Source organism: Moschus berezovskii, chromosome 12 (genome assembly GCF_049115385.1).
Source record: "Moschus berezovskii isolate FMDL1 chromosome 12, NW_MosBer_1.0, whole genome shotgun sequence".
Classification (NCBI taxonomy): Eukaryota; Metazoa; Chordata; class Mammalia; order Artiodactyla; family Moschidae; genus Moschus; species Moschus berezovskii.
This window is the reverse complement of record NC_142471.1, coordinates 85,028,322-85,052,799: the sequence shown is the minus strand read 5'-3', so window position 1 is coordinate 85,052,799 and position 24,478 is coordinate 85,028,322. Positions and strand designations below refer to the sequence as shown.

At 44.0% G+C, this 24,478-nt stretch overlaps 2 protein-coding genes across 2 annotated transcripts in view; one reads left to right on the top strand and one right to left on the bottom strand.

Annotated features, from left to right (window-relative positions):
* EIF3A (eukaryotic translation initiation factor 3 subunit A) overlaps positions 1-15,670 on the top strand; it is a 34,911-nt gene extending 19,241 nt beyond the window's left edge. The window contains exons 12-22 of the mRNA XM_088842365.1: positions 318-665; positions 1,098-1,202; positions 1,283-1,396; positions 2,734-2,856; positions 3,374-3,527; positions 4,086-4,270; positions 7,218-7,306; positions 9,441-10,126; positions 12,649-12,850; positions 13,545-13,726; positions 14,457-15,670. Coding sequence (XP_088698491.1) covers positions 318-665; positions 1,098-1,202; positions 1,283-1,396; positions 2,734-2,856; positions 3,374-3,527; positions 4,086-4,270; positions 7,218-7,306; positions 9,441-10,126; positions 12,649-12,850; positions 13,545-13,726; positions 14,457-14,674 — 2,406 coding nt within the window. The 3' untranslated portion in view covers positions 14,675-15,670. The remainder of the gene's footprint in view (positions 1-317; positions 666-1,097; positions 1,203-1,282; positions 1,397-2,733; positions 2,857-3,373; positions 3,528-4,085; positions 4,271-7,217; positions 7,307-9,440; positions 10,127-12,648; positions 12,851-13,544; positions 13,727-14,456) is intronic.
* NANOS1 (nanos C2HC-type zinc finger 1) lies at positions 14,512-20,690 on the bottom strand. The gene has a single exon (XM_055424556.2). The coding sequence runs from the start codon at positions 20,269-20,271 to the stop codon at positions 19,396-19,398; it is 876 nt and encodes a 291-aa protein (XP_055280531.1). The 5' UTR covers positions 20,272-20,690; the 3' UTR covers positions 14,512-19,395.
* Positions 20,691-24,478: the final 3,788 nt, after the last annotated feature.

Genomic DNA, 24,478 nt, shown 5'->3' with positions numbered 1-24,478 from the left:
CGCTTTTCCTTTCTGTTTAAGTTGTTTGTGAGCTCTGTTAGTATTTTCTCCTTGGCTTGAACACTTTATAGTATATGTGGTTCAGATAAAAGTTGGCCTAGCAGATAAAGGTTCTTCAGCTGTGTCATTGCTGTTAAAGACTTTGAATAGTTGTAGCATCATAGTATATGGTGCTAGAAACCAGTAGTTGAATGATGTCATCCTGTCTTTAAATGCAAGTACATGTTAGGATAATACATTAGGGGTATGTAGCAATATTTTTGGTATTGGATACTGTGGTATGTCACTTAATATTTTTAATGCATTTTTTCTTGAAGCAAGAGAAAGAAGAACAGCATCAGTTGGCTGTTACCGCGTACCTTAAAAATTCACGGAAAGAGCACCAGCGTATCTTGGCTCGCCGTCAGACGATTGAGGAAAGAAAAGAGCGGCTTGAAAGTCTGAATATTCAGCGTGAGAAAGAAGAACTGGAGCAGAGGGAAGCTGAACTCCAGAAAGTGCGAAAGGCTGAGGAAGAGAGGCTGAGACAGGAGGCAAAGGAGAGAGAGAAGGAGCGGATCTTACAGGAACATGAACAAATCAAGAAGAAAACTGTTCGTGAGCGTTTGGAGCAAATCAAGAAGACGGAACTGGGTGCCAAAGCATTTAAAGATATTGACATTGAAGTATGTAGCATATTAATGCGTTAAAATTCCAGTTTTATTCAGGTCTCTTAAAAGAACAGTTCTTTACCATTTATTGGTTTACTTTGGGGTATTTGGTTATTTTGTCAGTTTGATACAGCTATTAATAGTTTGTTAGTCTATGAAATAAGCATTTGTTTTGGTGACTCCACAGTTTTTAGTCACTGTTGAAATGGAGTTTGGATATAGTAGAATACAGGAATAAGAAGTATGTTTTGATTACATTGTTTTTCCACACAATCAAATAAGCCTCTTTTAAAACACTTTTCTGTTGCCTGAATTTACCCATTGTAAGCATTTGCCCTTTTGAAAGAAAGTAGGATCCGTTTCTAGAAAGAAATGGTGCTCCATATTGACTGGTATGTACTTCTTTTATACTCTTATTAATTGTGGTACTTTTCTGTTACTTTTCAGGACCTTGAAGAATTGGATCCTGATTTCATCATGGCTAAACAGGTTGAACAACTGGAGAAAGAAAAGAAGGAACTTCAGGAACGCCTGAAGAATCAAGAAAAGAAGGTAAATGAAAGAAGTGATGAACTTTAACGTGCCAAGTTAAAAGAATTTTTTTAAACAACATTTGTTTTCATGATACTCAGATTGACTACTTTGAAAGAGCTAAGCGTTTGGAAGAAATCCCCTTGATAAAGAGTGCTTACGAAGAACAGAGAATTAAAGACATGGATCTGTGGGAACAACAAGAAGAAGAAAGAGTAAGGCTTTAATTGTAATATTTCTAGACTGTAAGCAAACTATAATAAAGCCAGTAATGGGAACAGGGTTTCAAATTGATTTTTGTATTATTTCACCAGAAATTGTACTTTAATGGCTGTATACAAACAGGTTAGTAGACATTTACAAAATCGAGATTAAATGAAACTTGTACAAAGGATAGCTGAACTTTATTTTTTTGAAAACTGCTTTATGGAGATGCAGTTCATGAATTTAAAGTGTGCAGTTGATGTTTTTAGTGTATTTATGGAATTGGGCAACAATCTGATTGTAGAACACACCCCAAAGGAAGCTTCATAGCCATTAGCAGTCATTTCATTTTCTCTCCACTCCTTCAGCAGCCACTTCACTCCTTTCTGTCTCTAGACTTGTCTGTTTTGGGTATTTCTTACAGATGGAATCATATAATCTGTATGTGTGAGATTAAACAGCTTCTTCAGTAGTTTTATTTGTTTATATGTACTTAACAGTACAAAAGCAACATTTGCAAATGCTTATAGTGGCCAAATTTGTAGTAAAAATGAGTGACCTCATTATGGTTAAAAAAGTAACCACAGGCAGGAGACAACATATATCTATGGTGGCTGCCTCCTCTTGGTTTCATTGGATTGTTGTCATTCAGGGCCTAGTGTTAACCATCTTTTCCAGTTTTCTTATAAGTTGGAAATTGTGTGATAATTCTTTTAACATGAAATTAGAGAAAGTGCTACATTCCAGCTAAAAATTTGAGAGGATTTGCCGCTTTTTTAAGTTAATTTATTGAAACAAAATTTTAAAAAGTTTTTTTTACCTGTGCCTCATGGCATTTGGGATTTTAGTTCCCTGATAAGGGATGAAACCCACACTCCCTGGAGGGGCCAGAGAAGTCCCTCCAGTTGCTTTTAAAGGAGAAAATACAGTAAATAATAAAGCCATGAAGTATTTGTTTTTTTATCACACACATTTTAGTTTTTCCCCCATAAATTTTGTGGTTGTCTTTGTTCAGTCTCTAAGTCCTGTCCAACTCTTTGTGACCCCATAAACTGCATCCCTCCAGGCTTGTCTGTCCTTCTCTATCTCCAGGAGTTTGCTCAAATTCCTGTCCATTGAGTCAGTGATGCTGTGGTACCGTGGGGTTGAAGCTGTTTCTCACAGATGCCCCAAGTCCTTTTTATTCGTCTTCTGTTCCTCATTGTCATCCTAGGGAGCTGTTGGTATGGCAGAATGGAGCGGGCAGAGGAGATGCTTAACACTTAAGAATATCTGTCAGAAATTTGGGGTAAATTCATAATCAGATAATAAGCCCTTTGAAATTTAACTTTGTATCATGTGTTTGCAGATTACTACGATGCAGCTAGAACGGGAAAAGGCTCTAGAACATAAGAACCGGATGTCACGAATGCTTGAAGACAGAGATTTATTTGTAATGCGGCTCAAGGCAGCACGACAGTCTGTTTACGAGGTGAACTTCTTGGTTTCAGGGAAACCTTTATTCATGACCTTTTGCCTTAAGGATTCTTCAGTGTGGTGGTATTTTCTCTTGTCTTGAGCTAACATAATCATCATTCAAATAATATTTTAATAGAGATACCTTGAAATTATTTCCTAGACTTAAGTAGCCATCACTATAAATGGTTTTTTTCTGAAGGTGAAAATAGACCACTTTAATGCTTTTGATATAAACTTTAGTTCTTTGATTTAGAAAGAGAAAAAAACGAGATTGAAAAGTCCTGCTCTTAGACTCTGATTTAATCATTTTATTTATTTTGTATAAATAAATCCACTGTGTATAGATAATACTGTCAATTCAAAGTTTTAACCATTTGGCATGCAAGAACTTGTCATTTGGAAATTTGATTTTTAGGTTTGTAGGTTGCATTTTATGGTTCCACCAAACTTAACCATGCTTTTGTAACTTACTGCCGTTTTGTAGCCCTTGATAGTTTGAGTCCTTTCTTTTGTTGATTATACAATTACAGGAAAAACTTAAACAGTTTGAAGAGCGATTAGCAGAAGAACGGCATAATCGCTTGGAAGAACGTAAAAGGCAGCGTAAAGAGGAACGAAGGATAACCTACTATAGAGAAAAAGAAGAGGAAGAGCAGAGGAGGGCAGAAGAAAAGATGCTCAAAGGTAACTGTTCAGATGAGACTGGGCTCTGCGGCAAGGCTGATGACAGGTCTCTGTGCAGCCTTCGGAGACGGGTGTGGAACCAAGGTGGTTAGCTCCTTCACTGCAGCTGACTAGTTCTCGGGTCCTGACAACCTGACCTAGTTCTCTGCAGGGTGTTAGCTGTGAGGGTGTTAGGTCCTCTGCCGGCCTGTTTGAGTGGTTTTGGTGTTCTTTCTCAAACTCTGTCCTCGTATTTTTTATCATTGTAGTCTGTATAGTATTAACATTTATTGAGCAAAATATGCCACGTGAAGTCTCTCAAATGATCCTTTTTTGTGGCATTGCAGATGCTCAGGTGTTGGGGAGGGATTCTGATATCTTTAGTTGGGTTGAGTGGGATAATTCTTGTTTTCTTGAATATTTTCTGATATTCAAGTTTAGCTGATTGTAAACTATTTTAAACTTTTGAAAGAGTTTTCGTCTACATTATGCTGCCTCTAATACCAGAAAAGTGGACGTATAGCACTGGTGGAAACGTGTGGGTGGGAGGCACAGTTTATAACCCGATGTGTTGTGCAGAGCGAGAAGAGCGAGAGCGGGCTGAGCGCGCGAAGCGTGAGGAGGAGCTTCGGGAATATCAGGAGCGGGTCAAGAAGTTAGAAGAAGTTGAAAGGAAAAAACGTCAGAGGGAGTTGGAAATTGAAGAAAGGGAGCGTCGTCGAGAGGAGGAGAGGAGACTTGGTGATGACTCACTTTCTAGAAAGGTAAGTATGGACGTCAGTGTTAATGTGATGTGTGATTATCAGCCAGGTCTCTGCATGACAGAGCTGTCAGTGCGTGTGTCAGCGTCTGGGCATGGTGTTTTGAATCACATCGTTCAGATTTAAGTCTAGTATTGCATTATCTTTCCAAAGACGGAGGGTTCCTAAGGAGGATGGGAGGGGATTAGACTTGTCTTAGCAAGCTAGGATTTTATAGGCTTTAGAGTACTTGTCAGTAAGAACTAATCCCATGAAACTAAGTATTTGATGAAAAGTAACATAGTCATATGGAAGAGGAGCTGTTCGGTTTCTTGAAAGGAGTTGCTATGATGTGAGGGTCCTCAAAGATTAATTTGGGGGACCAGCCAGTATTCAACATCCCTTGTTAGAAACGCAGTCTCAGGCTCAGAGCCAAATCTTTTGAACCAGAATTTGCATTTTAACAAGATTACCAGGTGCTTCAGTGCTGGTCTAAGTGTTTATTTTTAATTTCCGTTCGTGTCCAAAGTGACCAGTGCTTCGGACTTTATCTTGTATAAAGAGGGCATCTAATATGTTCTCCTGGCAGTAGCTTTGTTACCTACTTAAACCACATTGTCTCAAACCCATCCCTCCTTTCTGTGCCTATGCTCCTGCCTTATTTAATTCAGCTGGTTTCTTTTGCCTGTATTACTTACAGGTCTTATCCCTGGTTGTCCTCTTTTCCCCCAGCCTCAGACCTTCATCTCTATTGTGGCTTGCTTGGTTTTTCATGATGCATACTTGATTGTTACCTCTGCTTTCGGTTTCAGACCTTCCTTTGGGTTTGTACTCATTGCTTAGAGCCCAACTAAACACACCTTAGCAGTCCAGGCCTTTTATGTTTACTGTTGTTTTATTAGCTTTATCAGTCACTGTTTTCTTAGTCACTTACACTCTAGCTATTCTGAGCTAGTGTTAGCTTTTATTGTGTCTGTGACACCTGCCAGCATGCTCTTTGTTTTTCCTGCAATGTGTCCATGCTGTCCTTTAAATGAAATACTGCTGTTTTTTTAAGGTTCGCGGTAAGTAGCTGGAGGGTTTCTTGCCTGCCATGCCTCTGATCCTTTATCTGTGCCACGCCTGCATCAAATGCTTCCCTTTATTGGAGGGTCTGCTCCTAGTTATGTAGCCTTCAGTTTGTTTTATAATATATGAATGGATTTTTAGTTTTGTTAGTCTTCTTGGTAATTATTATGAGTGTTCTTTTCCTATTGGGCACAGAATGGTGTGTGTGTGAAATACGAGTTAACTGTTTGATTCGCTGCTGCTGCTGCTAAGTCACTTCAGTCGTGTCCGACTCTGTGCGACCCCATAGACGGCAGCCCACCAGGCTCCGCTGTCCCTGGGATTCTCCAGGCAAGAGTCCTGGAGTGGGTGGCCATCGCCCTCTTCTCCAGTTTGATTCACTCCCTCCTGTTAATTTAGTTCTGAAGCAGATGAGTAGACCACCCATGGTTGGGGTTTTGGAGGTTTTCACCGGTTTTTTCAGTTCTGTGTTCATCCTTTGTTGTTGTTTCTGTTTTGTTAACTCCCCCTTCCCTTTCAGTTGGAGAGTGTTCAGTTCTTTCTGTTCATGTTTAATGTGGTAGCTAACTATGCTAACTTACTAGTGCTTGTGGCTTTATTCCTGACATTTGTTGTGGCATTTATGATTTTCTCTGCTCTTTTGCAACCCATTCTTTTCAAAGTCTAAACTTACAGTCTTTTCAAAGTCTAAACTTACAGTCTGTAGATTTTGAGAACTCTTCTCTTTCTTCAGAACAAACAAAATGTGCAAAACAAAGAAAACAAGCACTGCTGTGCTTAGTTGCATCTGACTCTTTGTGACCCCACAGGTTGCAGCCCGCCAGGCACCTCTGTCCATGGGGATTCTCCAGGCAAGAATACTAGAGTGGGTTGCCACCCCTCCTCCATGCTCTCCCAACCTAGGGGTCAAACCCAGGTCTCCTGAACTGCAGGTGGACTCTTTACTGACTGAGCCACCAGAGAAGCCCAAAGATGATAAGGCTGAAGCCTCTTTCTCTCTTGTAGTAGCACCTGTGTTGGTCACGTAGTTGTGTCTGACTCTGCAACCCCATGGACTGTATATGGCTGGCCAGGCTCCTCTGACCATGGAATTCTCCAGGCATGAATACTGGAGTGAGGAGCCATTCCCTTCGCCAGGGTATCTTCACAACCCAGGGGTTGAACCCTGGTCTCCTGAATTGCAGGCAGATTCTTTACCATCTGAGCCACATCTATTTAAAGGCTTTACTTAAATTTACTGCCTCCAATGCATTTAAACAATGTTTTCTATTTAGAAATCACTTAGCAGTTTTACAACTGCATTGGCAAGGTGATTTAAAGTATGTTTACAATGTATCTTTTCCCCTTTGCATGTAAGTCTTTTGTATATTCTATATTTTATTTTTGTGTATGCCTCACAAGAGGTTTTGCTTTTCTCTAACAGTTGCATAATGGTTCATTGGTTTAGCCAGTTGAAAGTCGCCCTCCCTCAGAAGTTGAGAGACCTGTCTGCTCAGTGTCCTAGTCCTTAGTGGAAAGAGGGTTCTTGACAATAGTCTTGATCTTTTCCTTCAGTAGATATTCTCCTGTATTCCTAGGAAGCTCTGAGAAAAGAAGGTCTAACATTTCACCAAGTCTTCGTCTAGTTGCCTAAGCTGAGGTCTTTACCGTTCACCCTTTTTGGCACGTGTGCCCCATCAGTCAGGATTCAGTTTACCTAGAGCATATTGAATTGTCTTAACTCAGGAAGATTTTTTCTCCTTTTCTCTTCTTCTGGCCTGTCAAAGTCCTATTCTTTATCTCTTTCAATGTTTCATTTATTGTTTTCATCTCTTTGTGCTATAGCAACTAGCTCTTTGAGGTTCCCGTTCAATTTCTATCAGTGGTGTTGCTAATGTAGTAACTCTCACTTTGCTCAATGTAGGACTCTCGTTGGGGAGATAGAGATACAGAAGTTACTTGGAGAAAAGGACCCGAAACAGATTCTGAGTGGAGAAGGGGCCCTCCAGAGAAGTAAGTAGAATTAAGGAGAAGAGACTTATCATAGGTCCTATTAGTATCTTATTAGTGTTTTTCTAATTTGGCATATTTTGTGGCGGTGGGGAGAAGGGAGTCATGAAGAATTGTATGCATGTCTATTACTGAAATGTTTTTCATGGTTTACTTCAGTGCTGCTGTAATTACTGACATAGAATAGATATCTTGGAAAATATGTGCTTTAGGTTTTTATTTTTAATTTCCTAAACTAATGGTATTGAGGTTAGAGTATAGTGAATGGTTTCATAGTATTTTTCTTGTCGTTTGAAAGTTTGTAGTAATAGATTTAGAAATTGCTAAGGTATCCCTCATAAAGTGCCAGATACCTTTTAGAGGCAGTTGTCTGCTTACTGGTTTATTTGTTGACATAAAATTTTGAATTTTGTGGGTTTTTTTAATTGGAACATACTCTTGTAGGACTAAGATTAGTGAATTTACACTTTGGAAGTGAGTAAAATCCTTCCCAAAGAGATCACGTATTCTTTTTTTTTTTTTTTCCATTTTGCAGTTTATTTATTTATTTATTTTTCTTGTTTTAATTTTATTTATTTATTTATTTGCATTACAATAGTTTAATATGAACAATCAGAACTAATTAACAGTATAACAATATTTTACAACTGAAATAATTAAAATAAACTATAAAATTACTACATAAAACAGGTCTGATCTAGCTTATTTACTTTCTATAATCTCTTCAGTGCTGCAAAACCATTTCTTTTTTTTTTTCATGTTTTAATAAACACTTCGTCTTTTTGTATTGCTTTTTTTTTATCACAATAATAGAAATATAACATCATATATCACTGTAAAACACATTTCCACATAAATGCTGATAAGCACAAAATATTTTTCATCATTTACATTTTAACTGTAATAATATATGGCAGAATTAAAGCTGCATCCATCATGTGTCTAACTCACCTTGCTGTAATGAATTTTTAAATGTAATGGTTTCTGTTGCAAAGTAAAATCGTACATAATGTCTAGTGACACAGTACGCTGGTGGATGGGTGGATTTGGAAAATGGAAATGCAACTTCATTTTTAATTAGATTTATAAACTTCACCACCTCCACCTCCAGCCAGCTTCCCAACCCTCCCTCCCACCACCATTATTTATTTATTTATTTATTTTTTTTTTTAAAATGAGGCTTTTAATTAATGTTTGACAGAGCTGATTCAGGTTGAATAGACTAAATTTCTTTAAACAAACTTACTTATACTCCAGAGTCCTTTAAAAACTTAATAGCATTTATACATTGAAGGTATTTGATTTTCTTGTAACTAGCACTTCAAATGCAACAAGCATTTGAAGCAACAAGCATTTGACCCAACAAGTAAAACTTTCTACAGTTCATAACTTTTATAAATAAAATAAATTAAATGTACAGTGAATAAGTTCTCTGAAATATTTCAATATTTCTGCAGGTTTAGTAACATCGTAAAATACATTTCAACTAAAATTCACAAATCTAAAAATCTGTTAGGCATTTTTAGGCGTTTTAAGTTGGAAATGAAGACCAAAGTTACATCGTAATATGCCAATTACAAATAGTACTTCAAATAGCAAATACTACAGTTTGTCCCAAACTTTAAAAACTATTCATGAACTCAACACTGAACTATTGATGGCTATGAGAATTGTTTCCTAGCCTTTTTGAAAATTTCAACCCATTTACGTTTAAGGTAATTATTGATAAGTACGATCCCGTAGCCATTTTCTTTATTCCTTTGGGTTCAAGTTTATACACTCTTTCTGTGTATCCTGTCTAGAGAAGATCCTTTAGCATTTGTTGGAGAGCTGGTTTGGTGATGCTGAATTCCCTCAGCTTTTGCTTGTCTGTAAAGCTTTTGATTTCTCCTTCATATTTGAATGAGATCCTTGCTGAGTATAGTAATCTGGGCTGTAGGGTATTTTCTTTCATCACTTTAAGTATGTCTTGCCACTCCCTTCTGGCCTGAAGAGTTTCTGTTGAAAGATCAGCTGTTACCCTTATGGGAATCCCCTTATGTGTTATTTGCTGCTTTTCCCTTGCTGCTTTTAATATTTGTTCTTTGTGTTTGAGAGATCACGTATTCTTAAAGGTGTTTGGCTTGTTACTCTGCAGGGAGTGGAGACGTGGAGAAGGGCGGGACGAAGAGAGACCTCACAGAAGAGATGACGACCGACCGAGGCGCCTGGGGGATGATGAAGAGAGAGAGTCCTCTCTCAGACCAGACGATGATCGCATTCCCCGACGTGGCATGGATGACGACAGAGGCCCACGACGTGGTCCTGATGAAGACCGGTTCTCTCGCAGGGGGGCAGACGATGACCGGCCTTCTTGGCGTAGCGCAGACGATGACAGGCCTCCCAGACGAATTGGCGATGAAGACAGGGGTAGCTGGCGTCACGCGGACGACGACAGACCACCTCGACGAGGGCTGGACGAGGACAGAGGGAGCTGGCGCATGGCTGATGAGGACAGAGGACCCAGGCGTGGGCTGGACGAGGACCGGGGGCCGCGCCGAGGAGGTGTGGACGATGAGCGTCCGTCCTGGCGGAATGCTGACGACGACCGTCCCAGGCGGGGCATGGATGATGACCGGGGTCCCAGGCGGGCCTTGGATGATGATCGAGGACCTTGGCGGAACACCGACGATGATAGATTTTCCAGGCGCGGTGCAGATGATGACAGGGGGCCTTGGAGAAACATGGATGACGATCGGATCTCAAGACGGGCTGATGATGATCGGATTCCCAGAAGGGGTGATGATTCACGACCTGGCCCTTGGAGACCATTTGTCAAACCAGGTAAAATTGTGGTATTCAGAAAACCAAATTGGATGCTTTATATGTATTTACAAATGCTACCTGAAATTTTACACCAGCTCATCCGCACTATTCTGTAGAGAGTAGCAGGTTATTTCAAAGAAAAAACTTTGAAAGGACAACTTACATTTTGATTGTTAAGTAAGATATGTTCCTGCTATTTCAGGGCTTTGAGGTGGTTCTTTCTGTGCTCATCCCTAAGTATCGGTGTTCTTCAGGATCCTTCCTGGACTGAACTCCTTGTAGAAGAAACGAAAAATAAAAATATACTTATAATCATTTGTCTGTACTCTTGTCAACCATGGCATTAGGTTCATGAGAGGAGCCCATTTACTTTCTCGGTCTTGGGCCTGTTCATCCTTTCATACTTTTTTTTTTTTTTTTAATTTATTCAGCTGTGCTGGGACTTAGTTGCTGAGTGCAGGATCTTAGGTTGTGGCATGTGAGTTCTAGTTCCCTGACCAAGGATTGAGCCCAAGCCTCCATTGGGAGCGTGGAGTTTTTATAGCCACTGGACTACCAGGGAACTATCCCCCCTTCATGATTTTTATTATTCTAGAGTAATTGTGTACAGGTCTGTGCCTTCATTACGGTCTTGCCCAGATGACTTTTCCCCAAACCTTCAGACCTGTGTTTCCAACTGTTGTGTAGCGCCTGGTCATTGACACTTCAGACTCAGCCTATGAGAACAGAATTCCGCCCCGACCCCCTCCCCCCCCCAAAAAAAAACACAAAAACCAAACATACACACACGTTTCTCTTCAAGAGCATCACTGTCCATCCAATTGTATAAGATGGGAGTTCTCCTTTATTCTGCTCTTTCATCCTTCTTCTTGGATCTTTTCAATGACTGATGTCTTTTCAGTAATTTGTTTTAAAAGCAGTTTGAGCACCTGCCTGCCCCTTACCCTGAGGGGTTTCTCTTGCATACTTGTGTTTCTTTTCACTTCATTCCATTGTGAAACTTTCTGACTTTTAGGTAAGCTTAACTTTGCTGTGCTTTATGTAACATGGGGATAATAGCATAGTAGATTCTCATTAATTCATGGTAATTACATTTTTATAAAGTCAGTGAATACTGAACCATTGCTGCTAAGGGAAATACTAGGTTAGGTTCCTGTTTTTTCCTGAACCCTCTAGTCAGCTTTTTCCAGCCAATCAACACATAACCTTCTTATAATTTTCTGTTTAAAGATACCTCATTTAATGTATATTACTGATTCATTAGCAATGAATTCCCTGGCCAACAGCACTGTCACTCATTTCCTGGAAGAAGCTTATCTAACACCTGTATTTTCTCCCTAAGTCATGTCCATTGCCTTTTTGTTTTGGGAGAATGCTGGAGGTAGCCTCGGTGGCGTGCTTAAAAAGTGAAATCGCTAAAAAAAAAGCACACAAAAAGTGGAAATGTGGCACTAAATAAGCAATTGAAAGGCTACTTGTTTAAAGTGAGAGCTGCAGCCAGAAGACTAGCATTGCCTTCTTTGAGCTCAGCTGAGAATAGGCCCGTCAGGCGGCTCAAATATTTCACCACTGGGTACATGCCTGGGAGTGACTTGTGAAAGTGCTGGAGTGCTAATTTTGGAATTACAGATTTTTAGCAAGTAGCAAATTAGCAGGTATGGAATAATCTACTTATCTCAGAGCTGTGGATAGGATTGAAAGAGCTAATAATAGACGGTTTAGACTAGTGCTGTAGCACACGGGAATAGAAATGGTAGTGATGATAATTGTTGGCCTTGCAGCTATAAGAGATTTTCATTGAAATAATCTGCTTGAATTTGTGTGCATACATGTTTCCTAGATTTGGACATCCCATGGCTAAGTGAGATACTGAGCAGGGCCAAGGCTTTGTCCTTGCTTCATGACCTTACGGTGGTAAATGGTAGGGGGCAGGATTGTGAAAGGAGAGTCTTTTTAGTTAGAAAGGTTTGGAAAATGTTGAAAGATATAAGTGAACTCATAATTGGGGCTCTGTCTCTCAGATCTAGATCCTCCCCATCACCCTTGAAGTTCTCTGCCTAAATGAGTTGTCTTCACTGTCCGAACAGGTTTACAGATTTTTATACTTGAGAAATCTGCATATGGAACATAAAGTTCCTATGTGTTATATGTTAGAGAAACAATAATAGGTAGTCATAAATAGGAGTTGGTTCTGTGAAACGAGGTAAATGCATTTAGTTTTTTAAAATTACGTTCTGTTCTGTCGCTCAGTCGTGTCTGACTCTTTGCGACCCCGTGGACTGTAGCCTACCAGGCTTCTCCATCCATGGGATTCTCCAGGCAAGAATACTGGAGTGGGTTACCATTTCCTTCTCCAGGGGAATCTTCCCGACCCAGGGATCGAACCCGGGTCTCCCACATTGGAGGCAGACGCGTTAACCTCTGAGCCACGTTAGAGTGTCTTAATTAGCCATTACAGTGGTGATGGATAACATCAAGATTCCTGGTTGCCAATCTGTTTCTTGAGTGGAAAATTTCATTTTATTTTTTAAAAAACCTAGGTGGATGGAGAGAGAAAGAAAAAGCCAGAGAAGAGAGTTGGGGTCCGCCTCGAGACACGAGACCATCAGAAGACCGTGATTGGGAGAGGGAAAAAGAGAGAGACCGAGAGAATCAGGATCGAGACGAGAACGACCGGGACCCGGAGAGAGACAGGGAGAGAGAGAGGGACGGCGACCGGGAGGACCGCTTCAGACGGCCGAGGTTCGGCGCTCTGCCTCAGACCGTCTGTGGCCTTCCCGTCAGAGTTCCTTTCATGTTGTCCTGCGCATTCCCAGCCGTGTTTGAAAAACATGCTCCCCCCTTTCATGTATTTATCGAGTAGAACCATAGATTTAAAAACATTTAGAGGTCATCTAATTGAACCAGATTCCTCTTTTCAAAGAGGGACAGGTGGGCTGGTGCTGTCTGTAGTTTGTGTGGCTCTATCTATGGTGGTGGAACCAGTCCAGCTTCTTCACTGTCCATTACTTTTCCCCTGTGATTGAGGTCCGTTTATTGCTTTTAAATTATTAAAAAGCCCCTTTGTTTTTACTAGTTTTAAGAGTTCTGGCTGGCTTCATCTGGTCAAAGTGGCTTTGTACTAACCTGATCTAGATCAGCACAGGTTCAGTACAGTTTCCTGCAAGGATGAAAGTGTCCTGTAGATGTAATGTCCACATGGTAACCAACTGTCACGTTTGACTGTTGAGTGTTTGGAATGGGTAATGACTATTCTGTTGGACAGTGCAGAGCCAGATGTTCTCATTTGACTTCATGCCTGAAGCATCAGTTTGAGGTCAGCTCACGAGTTTAAAGTTTATTCCTGTTATTTGCTGACCTGGGTATTATATATCTATTTAAATTTACCTGTGTTGTCTAACGGCAGAACTTAACATGTCATTTGAATTGGATGCAGGGATGAAGGTGGCTGGAGAAGAGGACCAGCTGAGGAGTCTTCAAGCTGGAGAGATGCAAGTCGTCGTGACGATAGGGACCGCGATGACCGGCGTCGTGAGAGAGATGATCGTCGTGATCTAAGGGACAGACGAGACGACAGGGACCGAAGAGGACCGCCTCTCAGATCAGAGCGCGAGGAAGGTAGAGATGTGCTTTCTGTGTGACCGCTGAACGCTGGGGAGCCATAGTTGATGAGGGGATTTACTTTCTCTTTAACTTGTGTGAATGCCAAAAATAAGATGGCCAAGTAGATCATGTATTCCATTTAAAGTTCATGGTTTTCACACACTGGGGAAGGAAATGGCAACCCACTCCAGTATTCTTGCCTGGAAAATTTCCATGGACAGAGGAGCCTGGTAGGCTACAGTCCGTGGGGTTGCAAAGAGTCCGACATGACTGAGCAACTTCACTTTCACTTTCTTTTGTTTAAAATGACCATGACACTTTTGCCTCAGAAGCCTTTACTATTTGTTTTACATCGAGGGTATTTCTTCTTTTATAGTATAATGAAGTATGCTGTTAAGTCTTCAACAGGAGCCAAAACTCCTGTAAAAAATTTTTATCCAAATTTTTATCCAGTGAGATTTTTGTCACCTTATCCTAAATTTTTTAAAAATTAGGACACTTCCCAGGCCAGTGATTTCTTGATTGCAAGTTGGTATCTTTAAGTCTATTTTAAAGGTTTTTCAGAAATTGTATCAAAATGATTAAAATGTATTTAGCTTTTTTTTTTTTTTAATGAAGATTCTCTGTCATCTTCAGTACTGGATTTCTGAGTAATTTGAGACATTCCTTTTGCTTCAGTTCTATTTAGTCTGAGCTGATAGAATACAGTACGAATTTATTCTCTCTCCTTTTCTTTTAATTAAAGTAAGTTCTTGGAGACGTGCTGATGACAGGAAAGATGACCGGGCAGAAGAGCGTGATACCCCTCGTCGTGTTCCTCCCGCCGCTCTTTCGAGAGACCGAGACCGAGAAAGGGAAGGTGAGAAAGAGAAGACCTCCTGGAGAGCTGAGAAAGATAGGGAATCTCTTCGTCGTACTAAAAATGAGACTGATGAAGATGGATGGACCACAGTACGACGTTAAGTCTCAAGATTATGGATTCAAACTCATGTCTTTACATAGATTTGATCACATTCAAGGATTATTATACTTGTGCTTCAACCAATCTAAATTGGATTCTTTAATGTCTCACCATAACACAAAAAGCATGAACTTGTATTAATTCTATATAATAGATTGATCAGGCACCGCATCCACAGATGGTTGGAAAACCATGCCATGTTTTTGAATTTAAGGTGTTGCATTATTTCATCAATCATTTGTTTACAAAGAGGAAAAACTAAAAATAAATTTAAAATGAGAATTCTTCAGGTATTGAGTAACACCTATATCTTGGTAAAGAACTGATCTTTTTTCTTTTGATGTTTGAAATATCTGGTATTAATTTGGAATGAAGTAAGGTTCTGTTATAGAGAATGTATTTGAAGTCTCTAAAACAGGGAGCTGAAACAGTTCTCACACCATTGAGACATACCTCTAGGTATTTTGAGGTATTTACTATTCACTAAATTCAGAAGGTTTTTCCGTTTACTCTTAAGTGCAGTAAACATTACACACATTGGATACCGTGGAGTTTTTGGTAGATTTTACTTGAAAGAAGGTGAGTATAAACCAACTTGAGGTCGTTATTATAATGACGGGAATACTGCTGGAGTGTGAATCCGAAACATATAGCTTTTAAATTTTAAAGCATTTGGTAAACTGTGGCTGAGTTTTTTCTGTTGCCAATAGCAAACTGCTTTTCCATTTATGGAGAATTCATGCCTTTCAAGCATTTTAAATATGACAATATTTATAAATGTGTGGTTTGGAGGAATTGTTTAAATTCTTTTTCCTAATTTCCTTTCTCTTCAGAATAGATTCTTTCAATAAGTAATTTGTAGTAATGACTGTGTTGACTTCAATTTTGGAGTGTAGTCGCTATGTTAAAGATTTAACTATTTGGTCTTATTGAAGCCAACACAGAACTTGCTGCTGTGTTTTTTCTTCAATGATAAATAAAACACTTACAGAATTTTAGTGTTGATTTGTGGTTAGTGTTTCATATGTAATGTTTAGCTTGCATATTTGTTGAGTTTATTTCATTTGAGGTTTTACCAGTGGTATTAATTTTCTCACTGTTGAGTATCATAGAAAATAACCTAAATATAACAAAAAGCAAATGTGGCTAGGATGCTTCCACTAAAGTGTCTTCCTCCGTTACTGGATGGACCTCTCGGTTTCCCTGTAAAGTCGTCCTCTCTGTATGGAGGATGTGTGTGTGTAAAGTTGTGTTTCCCTGTAAAGTTGTCCTGTCTGTGTGGTGTGTGTGTGATGTACATCTTGAGTTTTCCTCTGAAATTAAAAGCATAATTGATATCAAAGAATGTTAATTGCAAATTTATAGTGACTCTAGGCACTTAGATTCTTTCTGGTGTTGAGTTGTGGTGAGAATTACACTTGGTGCAGCCATGAGGCCAGAAGAGGGAGTACTGATGCTTTTTTATAAAAAACTTTACCAAATGCAGCCTTTCCTTTTCGATGCTAGTAATGATAGAACTCACTTTAAAAAACATTTTTCTTAATTTATGTTTCAAACAAGTGAAAGTCTTGTGAGAAGAGGGCCTTTTTTAACAAGTGAAAACCTGCTCTGTCCCAAGTTACTAGAACAGGACATACCTGGGCAATCACGTACAGGCCCCAACAGACATTTATTGGAGCTGATTTGTTTAGATGGCTGTCTAATGGTTAGGTTTCCAGGCTAGTCTGCAAACCACCCTTTTCCTACCCAGACCCTCTCCCAGATGTACTGTTCTCCCAAGTTCTGTGGCCTGGGTGTTGGAATCTGAGCACAGGCAGAAGAGTGCAGCTGCCTGTCATTCTGCTCAGGGTCTCACAGTCCTAGCCCCTCCCTCAGTGTTTATTTACAGGTGTCTTCCATGTTCCCAGTGGCTTCTGCGTTTTTAGACAGGGTATCATTACTATCAGTGTGGATGGACCTGAGGGTGGAGACAGCGGCCCAAAAAGGTTCCACATCCCAGTAGTTGTCCAAAGTGGCTCCTAGGGGGAGGTTGGCATCTGTATGTGTGACATGATTTGGCTGTACACTGACTTAAGATCTTGTAAGTCTAACTAAAATATACTGGAAATTAATGGAAGGAATGTTCATGTTGTAGCTAAGAACAGATTAGAAAATTAGGACTAACACTGAAATTTTTCTTTGAAGTGCACGTGCATTTGTGGTAGGATTTTAAAATGTAAGGCAGTCTGTGGCTGCACAGTTGGTAAAGCTCTTTTGAGGATTCCATACACCTTTTCCCAAAAATATGCAGTCTTATGAAAATAAGTAATTTTGTCACTATTTTGTATACTTTCTAGACTTCAAAAAATTGAATTTCCTTTTACCTTAAATTTGGCTTTTCAAGTGCTTAAAACATGTTTCAGATTGAGAGTTGCTTTTAAATGTGTTTACTAAACTTTTTACTAAACTTTTCATAAGAGAGTTCTAGAAAACTACTGACATTCTCTGTTATGCTTTAAAATACTTTAGAAGCTAAAGTTAGCTGGAAAACAGGCAGATGGCCATTTGGGGAGGGGGGCGGGGCGGGGTTACTGCTAGGTAAGTAACCTGCCTAGTCCTTCCTGTCTGGAGAATGCACCCATCTGTTAACAGCGACTCTTGAAAAGGTAGAATTAAAGCAGTGGCAAGAGGTGACAGGAATTCCTGTGACCTAAAAACAACCTAGAAAGCAAAACTATTTTAAATTGACATGTTTTCTAGCAAAACTGAAGAGAAGAAGTTAATGCATGTTTTTGAGTTTAGGTATATTCATGTCTGAAGTTCCCTCATTTGCAGCTAGACTAACAGGATTTTTTTGACCAAGAAATGAATGGTTTGCCTGTGTGCCCTGCCTCTTCTCCCACCCTTTGACCAAAAAAGCTCATAGCTATCTCAGCTATCATGGCAGCTTCTTAGACTTTCAAAGAAGTGTTCAAATCAAGCTAATTTGCTGTGGAGGGAGGTAGTTGTTTAATATGAAGGCAGTCTAATTTTTAATAACCTAGCTAAGCTCTCCTGGAACCTCTAAAGACTAAATCTGTTGCTGTTATTTTCAGATAGTGATTTTGTACATTTTAGATGACTTCATGTTAATTCATTCCCATATTTACCTTCTGTGTCTGTTCTGATGGTGCATACAGTGTGGTATTCACTATGGTGGAGTTGAAAATGAAGATGGGAGGTTAAAGTGGAAGTCAAGCAAGCACCTTTGCCCAAGGATTAGATTTAATCTCACTGATGAAAATAATTGGTGGGATTCCAGAAGGGTTGTCTTCTAATGAGAAGGGGAACACGATAGAGGGAGGCTGTGTTCCTTCTCTTACCCCCCTACCCCCAGTCTGCTGCTGCTAAGTCACTTCAGTCGTGTCTGACTCTGTGTGACCCCATAGACGGAAGCCCACCAGGCTCCCCGGTCCCTGGGATTCTCCAGGCAAGAACACTGGAGTGGGTTGCTATTTCCTTCTCCAATGTGTGAAAGTGAAGTCGCTCAGTCGTGTCCGACCCTTATCCACCCCACATTCTGCAGCCTACCAGGCTCCTCCATCCATGGGATTTTCTAGGCAATAGTACTGGAGTGGCTTGCCATTGCCTTCCTCCAGTCAGTTCCTTTAACTGGTGCTTACACTGGTTTGGGGACTTCTATGATGGTCTAAAGCTGACACAGTCCAGAGTGGAACCTTCCTGAACACCAGTTCTTCCATTAACCTTTCAGAGTTCAAAGGATTCCACCTTACATTTAGTCTGAGAGGCAACAGCTGGAACGAGATTTCCACTAGATACCCTGAAATCGAGCAATTCAGAGTGAATTAATACTGCACCCTTTTGATCTTAAGTATGACATATTTTTGAAGAACTGGAATAGGAAGGGGCATAAAGAAAAAGCCAAGTAGTAGAGTTAAAGGCAAGGTTAATGAATTCATATACTGTTACTGTATAAATACACAATTTTTTTAAACAGCACCATTTCAAGTGTATACACAATATGATTATAACTTGGCACTATTTTTAAAGGGGGAAAACGGTAGTTGCTCCTTCAGTAATAAAAAGATCTGGTACATGAGCTGTATTCTACCTGCTGCCTACAATTTTTATACATCTCCAGCTAGGACAAAAACAAGCCACAAGGAGGGAACACCCACCCAAACGAACACTGAAGTATACCAAGTCTTCACTTAATGATGCTACCAGGCAGGGCTTCACCTGGAATTATAACTGGGTAAGGACAACAGAAATATTACTTATTTCAAACAATAAAATAGTCATTTTGCTGACACTCCATAAAATCGCCAGTTTTAAGTTCAGTTGAGAGGCTTTTAAAAAAATATTCTAGACCTAGTAAAGTGCCTCCATTCATAAAATTAAACATCCAAGATTAGATCGAGACAATTTCATACTGATGCGCATCTAAAATAGGTCGACGTATAAATAAACCACAGCGCCTCTAAGTTGTCACATTTCAGTTAGTGGAATACCCAGCCTTCACCGTCTGGATGTGCATAAACTAGAAACATAATCAAGATTTTAACGTCTAGTCTCAACCGCTCTTCGACAGGAAAATAGTACCGTCGGCTTCCTCTGGAAAAACCAAGACAAGCTCCACACTCCTCGGCAGCGAGGGAGAGATGGTGCGCAGACCAAACACGAGAGTGGGCGGGCGGCTACCCTGGTGGCATCAGGAGGCAGCAGCAGACCGGGGTCCGGGCCCTTATCGCAGCTTCTTGCCGGGCAGGCCGTCCCGGGCGCTGCGCGGTGGCGGGCGGGCTGCAGGCGGCGGCGGCACTTTGGAAAGCGGGCAGTACTTGATGGTGTGCGCGTTGTCGCCGCTGGCACCGCACAGGGGGCACGTGTACCGGCGCAGCACGGGGCACAGCACCCGCCCGTCGGGTCCCTTCAGGATGTGGGTGGTGTAGAGCGCCACCGCCTCCTTGTTGTTCCGGCAAAACACGCACACCTGCAGCTCGGGCTTGAGCAGCCGGGCGGCGGTCGCCCCGGAGGCGGCGTGCAGCCTGGGCTCGGCCGCCCACGCCGGGGCCCGCTCCTCTCGCGGCGCCGCTTCGGCGGCGGCGGCGGCGGCAGGGGCGCAGCCCAGAAGCACGGCGGCGGCGCGACCGGCGAACGGGCTCAGCTCAGCGAAACGCTCCTCCAGCAGCCCGGCCTCGGCAGGGTCCGCGCACAGCTCCAGCGCGCGCAGCTCCAGCGCGCCCCCCAGGTAGCGGCTCCGGGACCCCGGATCGTCGCTGTCGTCTTCATCGTCGTCCTCGTCGTAGTCGGGCGGCCCCAGGGCTGGCCCCAGCGCCCCGGGCCCGGCCCCCGCGTGGGGGGAGCAGCACGACGAGGAGGAAGAAGAAGGCGGGGAGCCTTCGCCGCCGCCGTCCCCGCCGCGGGCGCAGCCGAAGCGCGGCTCGCCGTCCACCGCCTTGGTGATGAGCGTGGCGAGTCCCAGATAGTCATTCCACGAGCTGAAGGGCTGCGGGTGCGCCGGGCCCTGGGTGCTCACGTAGCGGGCACTGGGCACGAGCGCCATGGGCGGGGGGGCGCGGCCGCGGCGGGGCGAGCGGGGCGCCCAGGGGAAAGCCTCCATGGGCGGGTTGGGGGCCGCGCGCGCCGCCTCCCCGCCGCCGGCGAGGGCCGGACGGAAGGGACGAGCCGAGCCTGCCCGTCGGCCTGCCTCGGGGTGGGGCTGCCTCGCCGCCTTTTATCGGGCCCCGCTCCTCCCCTCCCCGCGGCCTCTCCGCCGCGGCCCTGCCCCCTGCCTCCCCCGCCCGGGCCACCTAGCCGGCGCCCGGGACGGAGGCGGAGCGGAGGCGGACGCGCGGGGGGCGGGCGGGCAGTGAGCGCGCGCTGCCCCGGCCCGCAAGGCTCCTGCACCCCGCGCGCTGCGCCCGCCTCGCCAGCTGCGGGGCAGCTTTCATTCTGGGAGGGGGCGGACAGGCGCCGCCTCGGGCCGCTGCGCTAATTGGCTGCTGACCAGAGCCCCCTGCGCCACGGGCGCCGCTCCGGACGCTGATTGGTGAATCCGGGGGAGGGGGCGTGCCCTACCGCTCAGCTGGGAGGGGAGGGGGATGTAGGGGAGGGGCGGCTGCTGGGGCCCGCCTTCGCCTGAGCTCTGTTCCCGGGGTTTGGAACAGGTGACCAGCCTTGGATCTCCCTTGGCCTGGGGGTGAGACCCACCTCCCAAGCTTTTAGTGCCCTGGGCCAGCCTTCTGCCTTCTGAGAAACCCTTGTCTCCTCTCTCCTCATCAGCATCAGCAAGGAAAGATGTGGGGAGGCAGGACTTGATGCGAGCTAACGATGCAGTTTTTAAGTGGGAGCCGCCCAGCAATCAAGAAACTTCCTTTTGCACAGCGTTTTGGAGAGCTTTCAACTGGGTGGAATCCTCGCACAAACCTGAGAGCTTCAGAGAGGTATTGGTTCTTACCTCGTAAGTAGTGGAAGGACATATAACTTTCCCACAGCAGCACTGTAGCACCTCCCAACAGGTGTTCCAAGACCAGGTGGTGGCCAATAGCTGGTGACAGGTAGGGGTGAGGGCCTTAGGACAGTGATCCGTGTGTGTGTGTTTCTAAGTGTGTGTGTAGCTCCTCATTCCCCCTGCCCCTGGGGTGGGGGGACCGTATTGAAATATGAGGTGTTTGTGCAATTGAAATAACAAAGCGTATTCAGGGGCCACTTCAGCATCACCATTTAATACTTTGAAATGAATACTGTACTTTTGTATAAACGGTGGAAAATAAGTCAGAAGACTTTAGGTGGCTACGAGATGGTCATACCCTTCCCAGGAGAAGGAGCAACACGGTTTTTTAAAATATGGAAAGTAGGAAAAGTGTTAGGTAGGGGGAGGGTTCCTGTAGGGTGCTGAGGGGCGGGGACAATGCCGCCTCCTCTAAGCTGGCAGGCAGGATTTTCCTTCCTCTCTCTGGAGAGCTCTGTCTGTTGAAACAAGAGTTGGGAGACTGGTGTTGCAGCTGTCATTAGTGGGTGGGTCTGGGTATGTCCCAGCAGGTTTAGAGTGGCCCGGTAGGGATGCCCAGAACCTAGTGCTGGCTCGGGTTAGCAGTAGAATGAATGAGTGAGTTCGAATGTTCACAGTGAAGGGGATCTTTAGGATCATTCAATCCGATCTTACTTTACAGATGAAGAAAATGAGACCCAGAGAAGAGAAGGCTTCTTTAGGCCACACAGTGAATTTGTCACTGCCAGAGTGAGGACTCAGGCCTCTTCATGACTGGCTTGGTGGCCTTCCCTCTACACCATGAATCTGGAAGCTATTTCAGACTTTGAGTCTGTCTGTGCCTGCATCAGCAGAAATCAAGTGTAGCCCATGGGGGTATGGAGGAAGAGAAGCGAGATGGGGTCTTGTGCTTTTGGTATGGGCCCCTGCCCTCAGGCGTGATCCATGGACCACGCAGCAGGGACAGGGAAGGTCTTGAGGCAGTAATGTGATGCCTGTCCTGGCCACCTGTCTACATGCCAGGGTGGAAGGTGTATTTTTCAACCTCTTCCTCACCTCCTACTCCCTGATGGTTGATTTAAGTCCCCAAACCAGGCAGTGATATTCAGCACTTGCCAAGCCAGTTCCTTTTCCAAGTTTGTGTTGGCACTCAAGTTGAAAAGCTATTCCTTTATTTCCTCCTGTCTCCCACCAAAAATAAATAAAAAGGCCCGACTGGCGTGGGGCTCCTGCAGAAGCGTGGTGGGTTTGCTGACACTGAACTCGGAGCTCTTACCACGAGAATGCTGGCCCTCAGAGTGGTATGAAGAGTATTATTCTATAAATGGAAAATTCCACTCTGTTCTTGCAGCTCTGCAGCCTGTGTACTTTCAAGGTATGCGGGCTTTTCAAGCTCTGAAGACTGTGAGCTACTATTCCGAGAAAAACCTCTGCGAGCAAAGTTTAAAGCCACCAGCGGCTGGGGCCAGCCCCTCTTGGTCAGACCAGAGAGAATGGCAACTAGGAGAGGCTTTCTTTCCTCTCTCATGTGGATTTTTTAGCCCTTGTGGATTTGCAGGGAAATAAACGCTTTTAAGTGAACTTGAATGGGAACAAGTGCCTCGATCGGGAGCTGCGGCCTGGGTGGGTGGGTTGTGGTAATTGTGAGGCAGATGTTCTGGGGAGAGCTGGAGGGGTGCGGCCTGGGGCCCTGGCTCCACGCTGTTTCCCCAGGCTACTGACCTCATCTGCTGTCAGCCTTGCCCAGAGTAGGTGTTTTGCCCTGAAAGAGTGTCTGGAAGTGGAGGTCAAGGGCACGAAGGCTCCCCTTTTTTTTGGCAGGGGAGGAGGTACATGCTGCACCTCAGTATACTGTCAGTGACCCCAGAAAGGCTAGAGTGCGTGCCTGCCCCAGCTCTTGGCTCAATCACCAGTTACTTTTGTCACCGAGTGCAGACCTCAGATGAGCTCTCCAGCTCCCTTTGAGGTTCTTGAGCTGACTTCTGAGATGTGCTTAATACCTCTGTTGGATGAAGTCTGACTGCCTTTAGTTCCGGACCGAAACAGACCAAAAAGCCTGAGTGTGAAAGTTTCTTCAAGGGACACCTTCAGGTGGTTGGGGGCTGGAAGACAGAGCAGGAGGGACCTCATCTCAGAGGTTAGACAGTGTGTCTTCTGTTTCTTCTGGAACGGGGCCTGCGTGCCACAGGCAGGGCAGGGCAGGGGTAAGTTGGGAGATGCTTGGGCTCTGGGTGTCCACCTCTCCACATGGTCCCCAGGCCCCATCCTGGGCCGTTGCCTTTGCTGGCAGCAGAACTGAGCCAGGAGAGGCAACACATGGACCTCGGGCGTCTTGAGGCTCTTCAGAAACATGAGGTCAGCCCCAGGGAATGAGGCAGCTTGGCAGGGGTCCAGGCGGCTACAGAGAAGTTTGTCAGGCTCTGGGTCCCCACGGCCCTCCTGCCAAGCTCCTGTGAGGAGCAGGAAGTGCTCTGACTGCCCCAACCCCACACGGCCCTGGGGCCTGGAGGTGCATTTGGGCGCATCAGGGGTTCACTTCTGTTAATGGTCTTGACTTTGTCCGCGTCATGCCTCTGGCCAAGCTCAGAGTGCCCTGTGGGGCTTAGGGGCAGCCACAGTCGGGTGAGAAGCCTCGTGGTGATGTGGCGGGAGCTGGCGTGGTTGGGTTTTTACCTTGGTCCTTCTGCAAAGTCTTGAGTGGCCTCGGATAAGGGACTTTACCACTCGGCTTCAGTTCCTTCCTCTGTCAATGAAGGGGCTCTATGTAGAGGGACAGCCACGTTCTCCTTCCTGCTTTCTTACTTTTATGAAGTCTCTCCCTTGAACCTGGCGAGGTGAGCTGTGATAGGCGTAAGCCAGCAGAAACAGCCCCTGTTTCTTGATATTTTTAGGAGAGGGCTGGTAACCCACGTCTGGTGCCTGAAATATAAGGGTGGGGGGGTGTCTGTTAGGGAGGCTCTGGAAGAGAGTTTGCTCCTTTCTTCAGAAAATTACAAAACAGAACCAGGAACCTCACCTTCTTCCAGTCACTGGCAGGTTGAAAATCGGAGGCAGCCCAGAGGTGACAAAGCTAAGACTTCGGGACAAAAAGCTGGTACACTGGTGGCTGCCTGGGAAAGTTATTTAGAAAAATGAAGCCTCGGTGACATTTCTGTTGCTGTCCTGTGACTTGTTACACAAGATAATTAAGCATCTTTGTTGTTTCAGCCACGGCAAGTCAGGTATTGCTTGCAGCTGAATTCAGTCTAATTGAGACGTGCTGTGCTCAGACGTTTGGTTGTGTCCCACTCTTTGTGACCCCATGGTCTGTTGCCCACCAGGCCCCTCTGTCCACGGG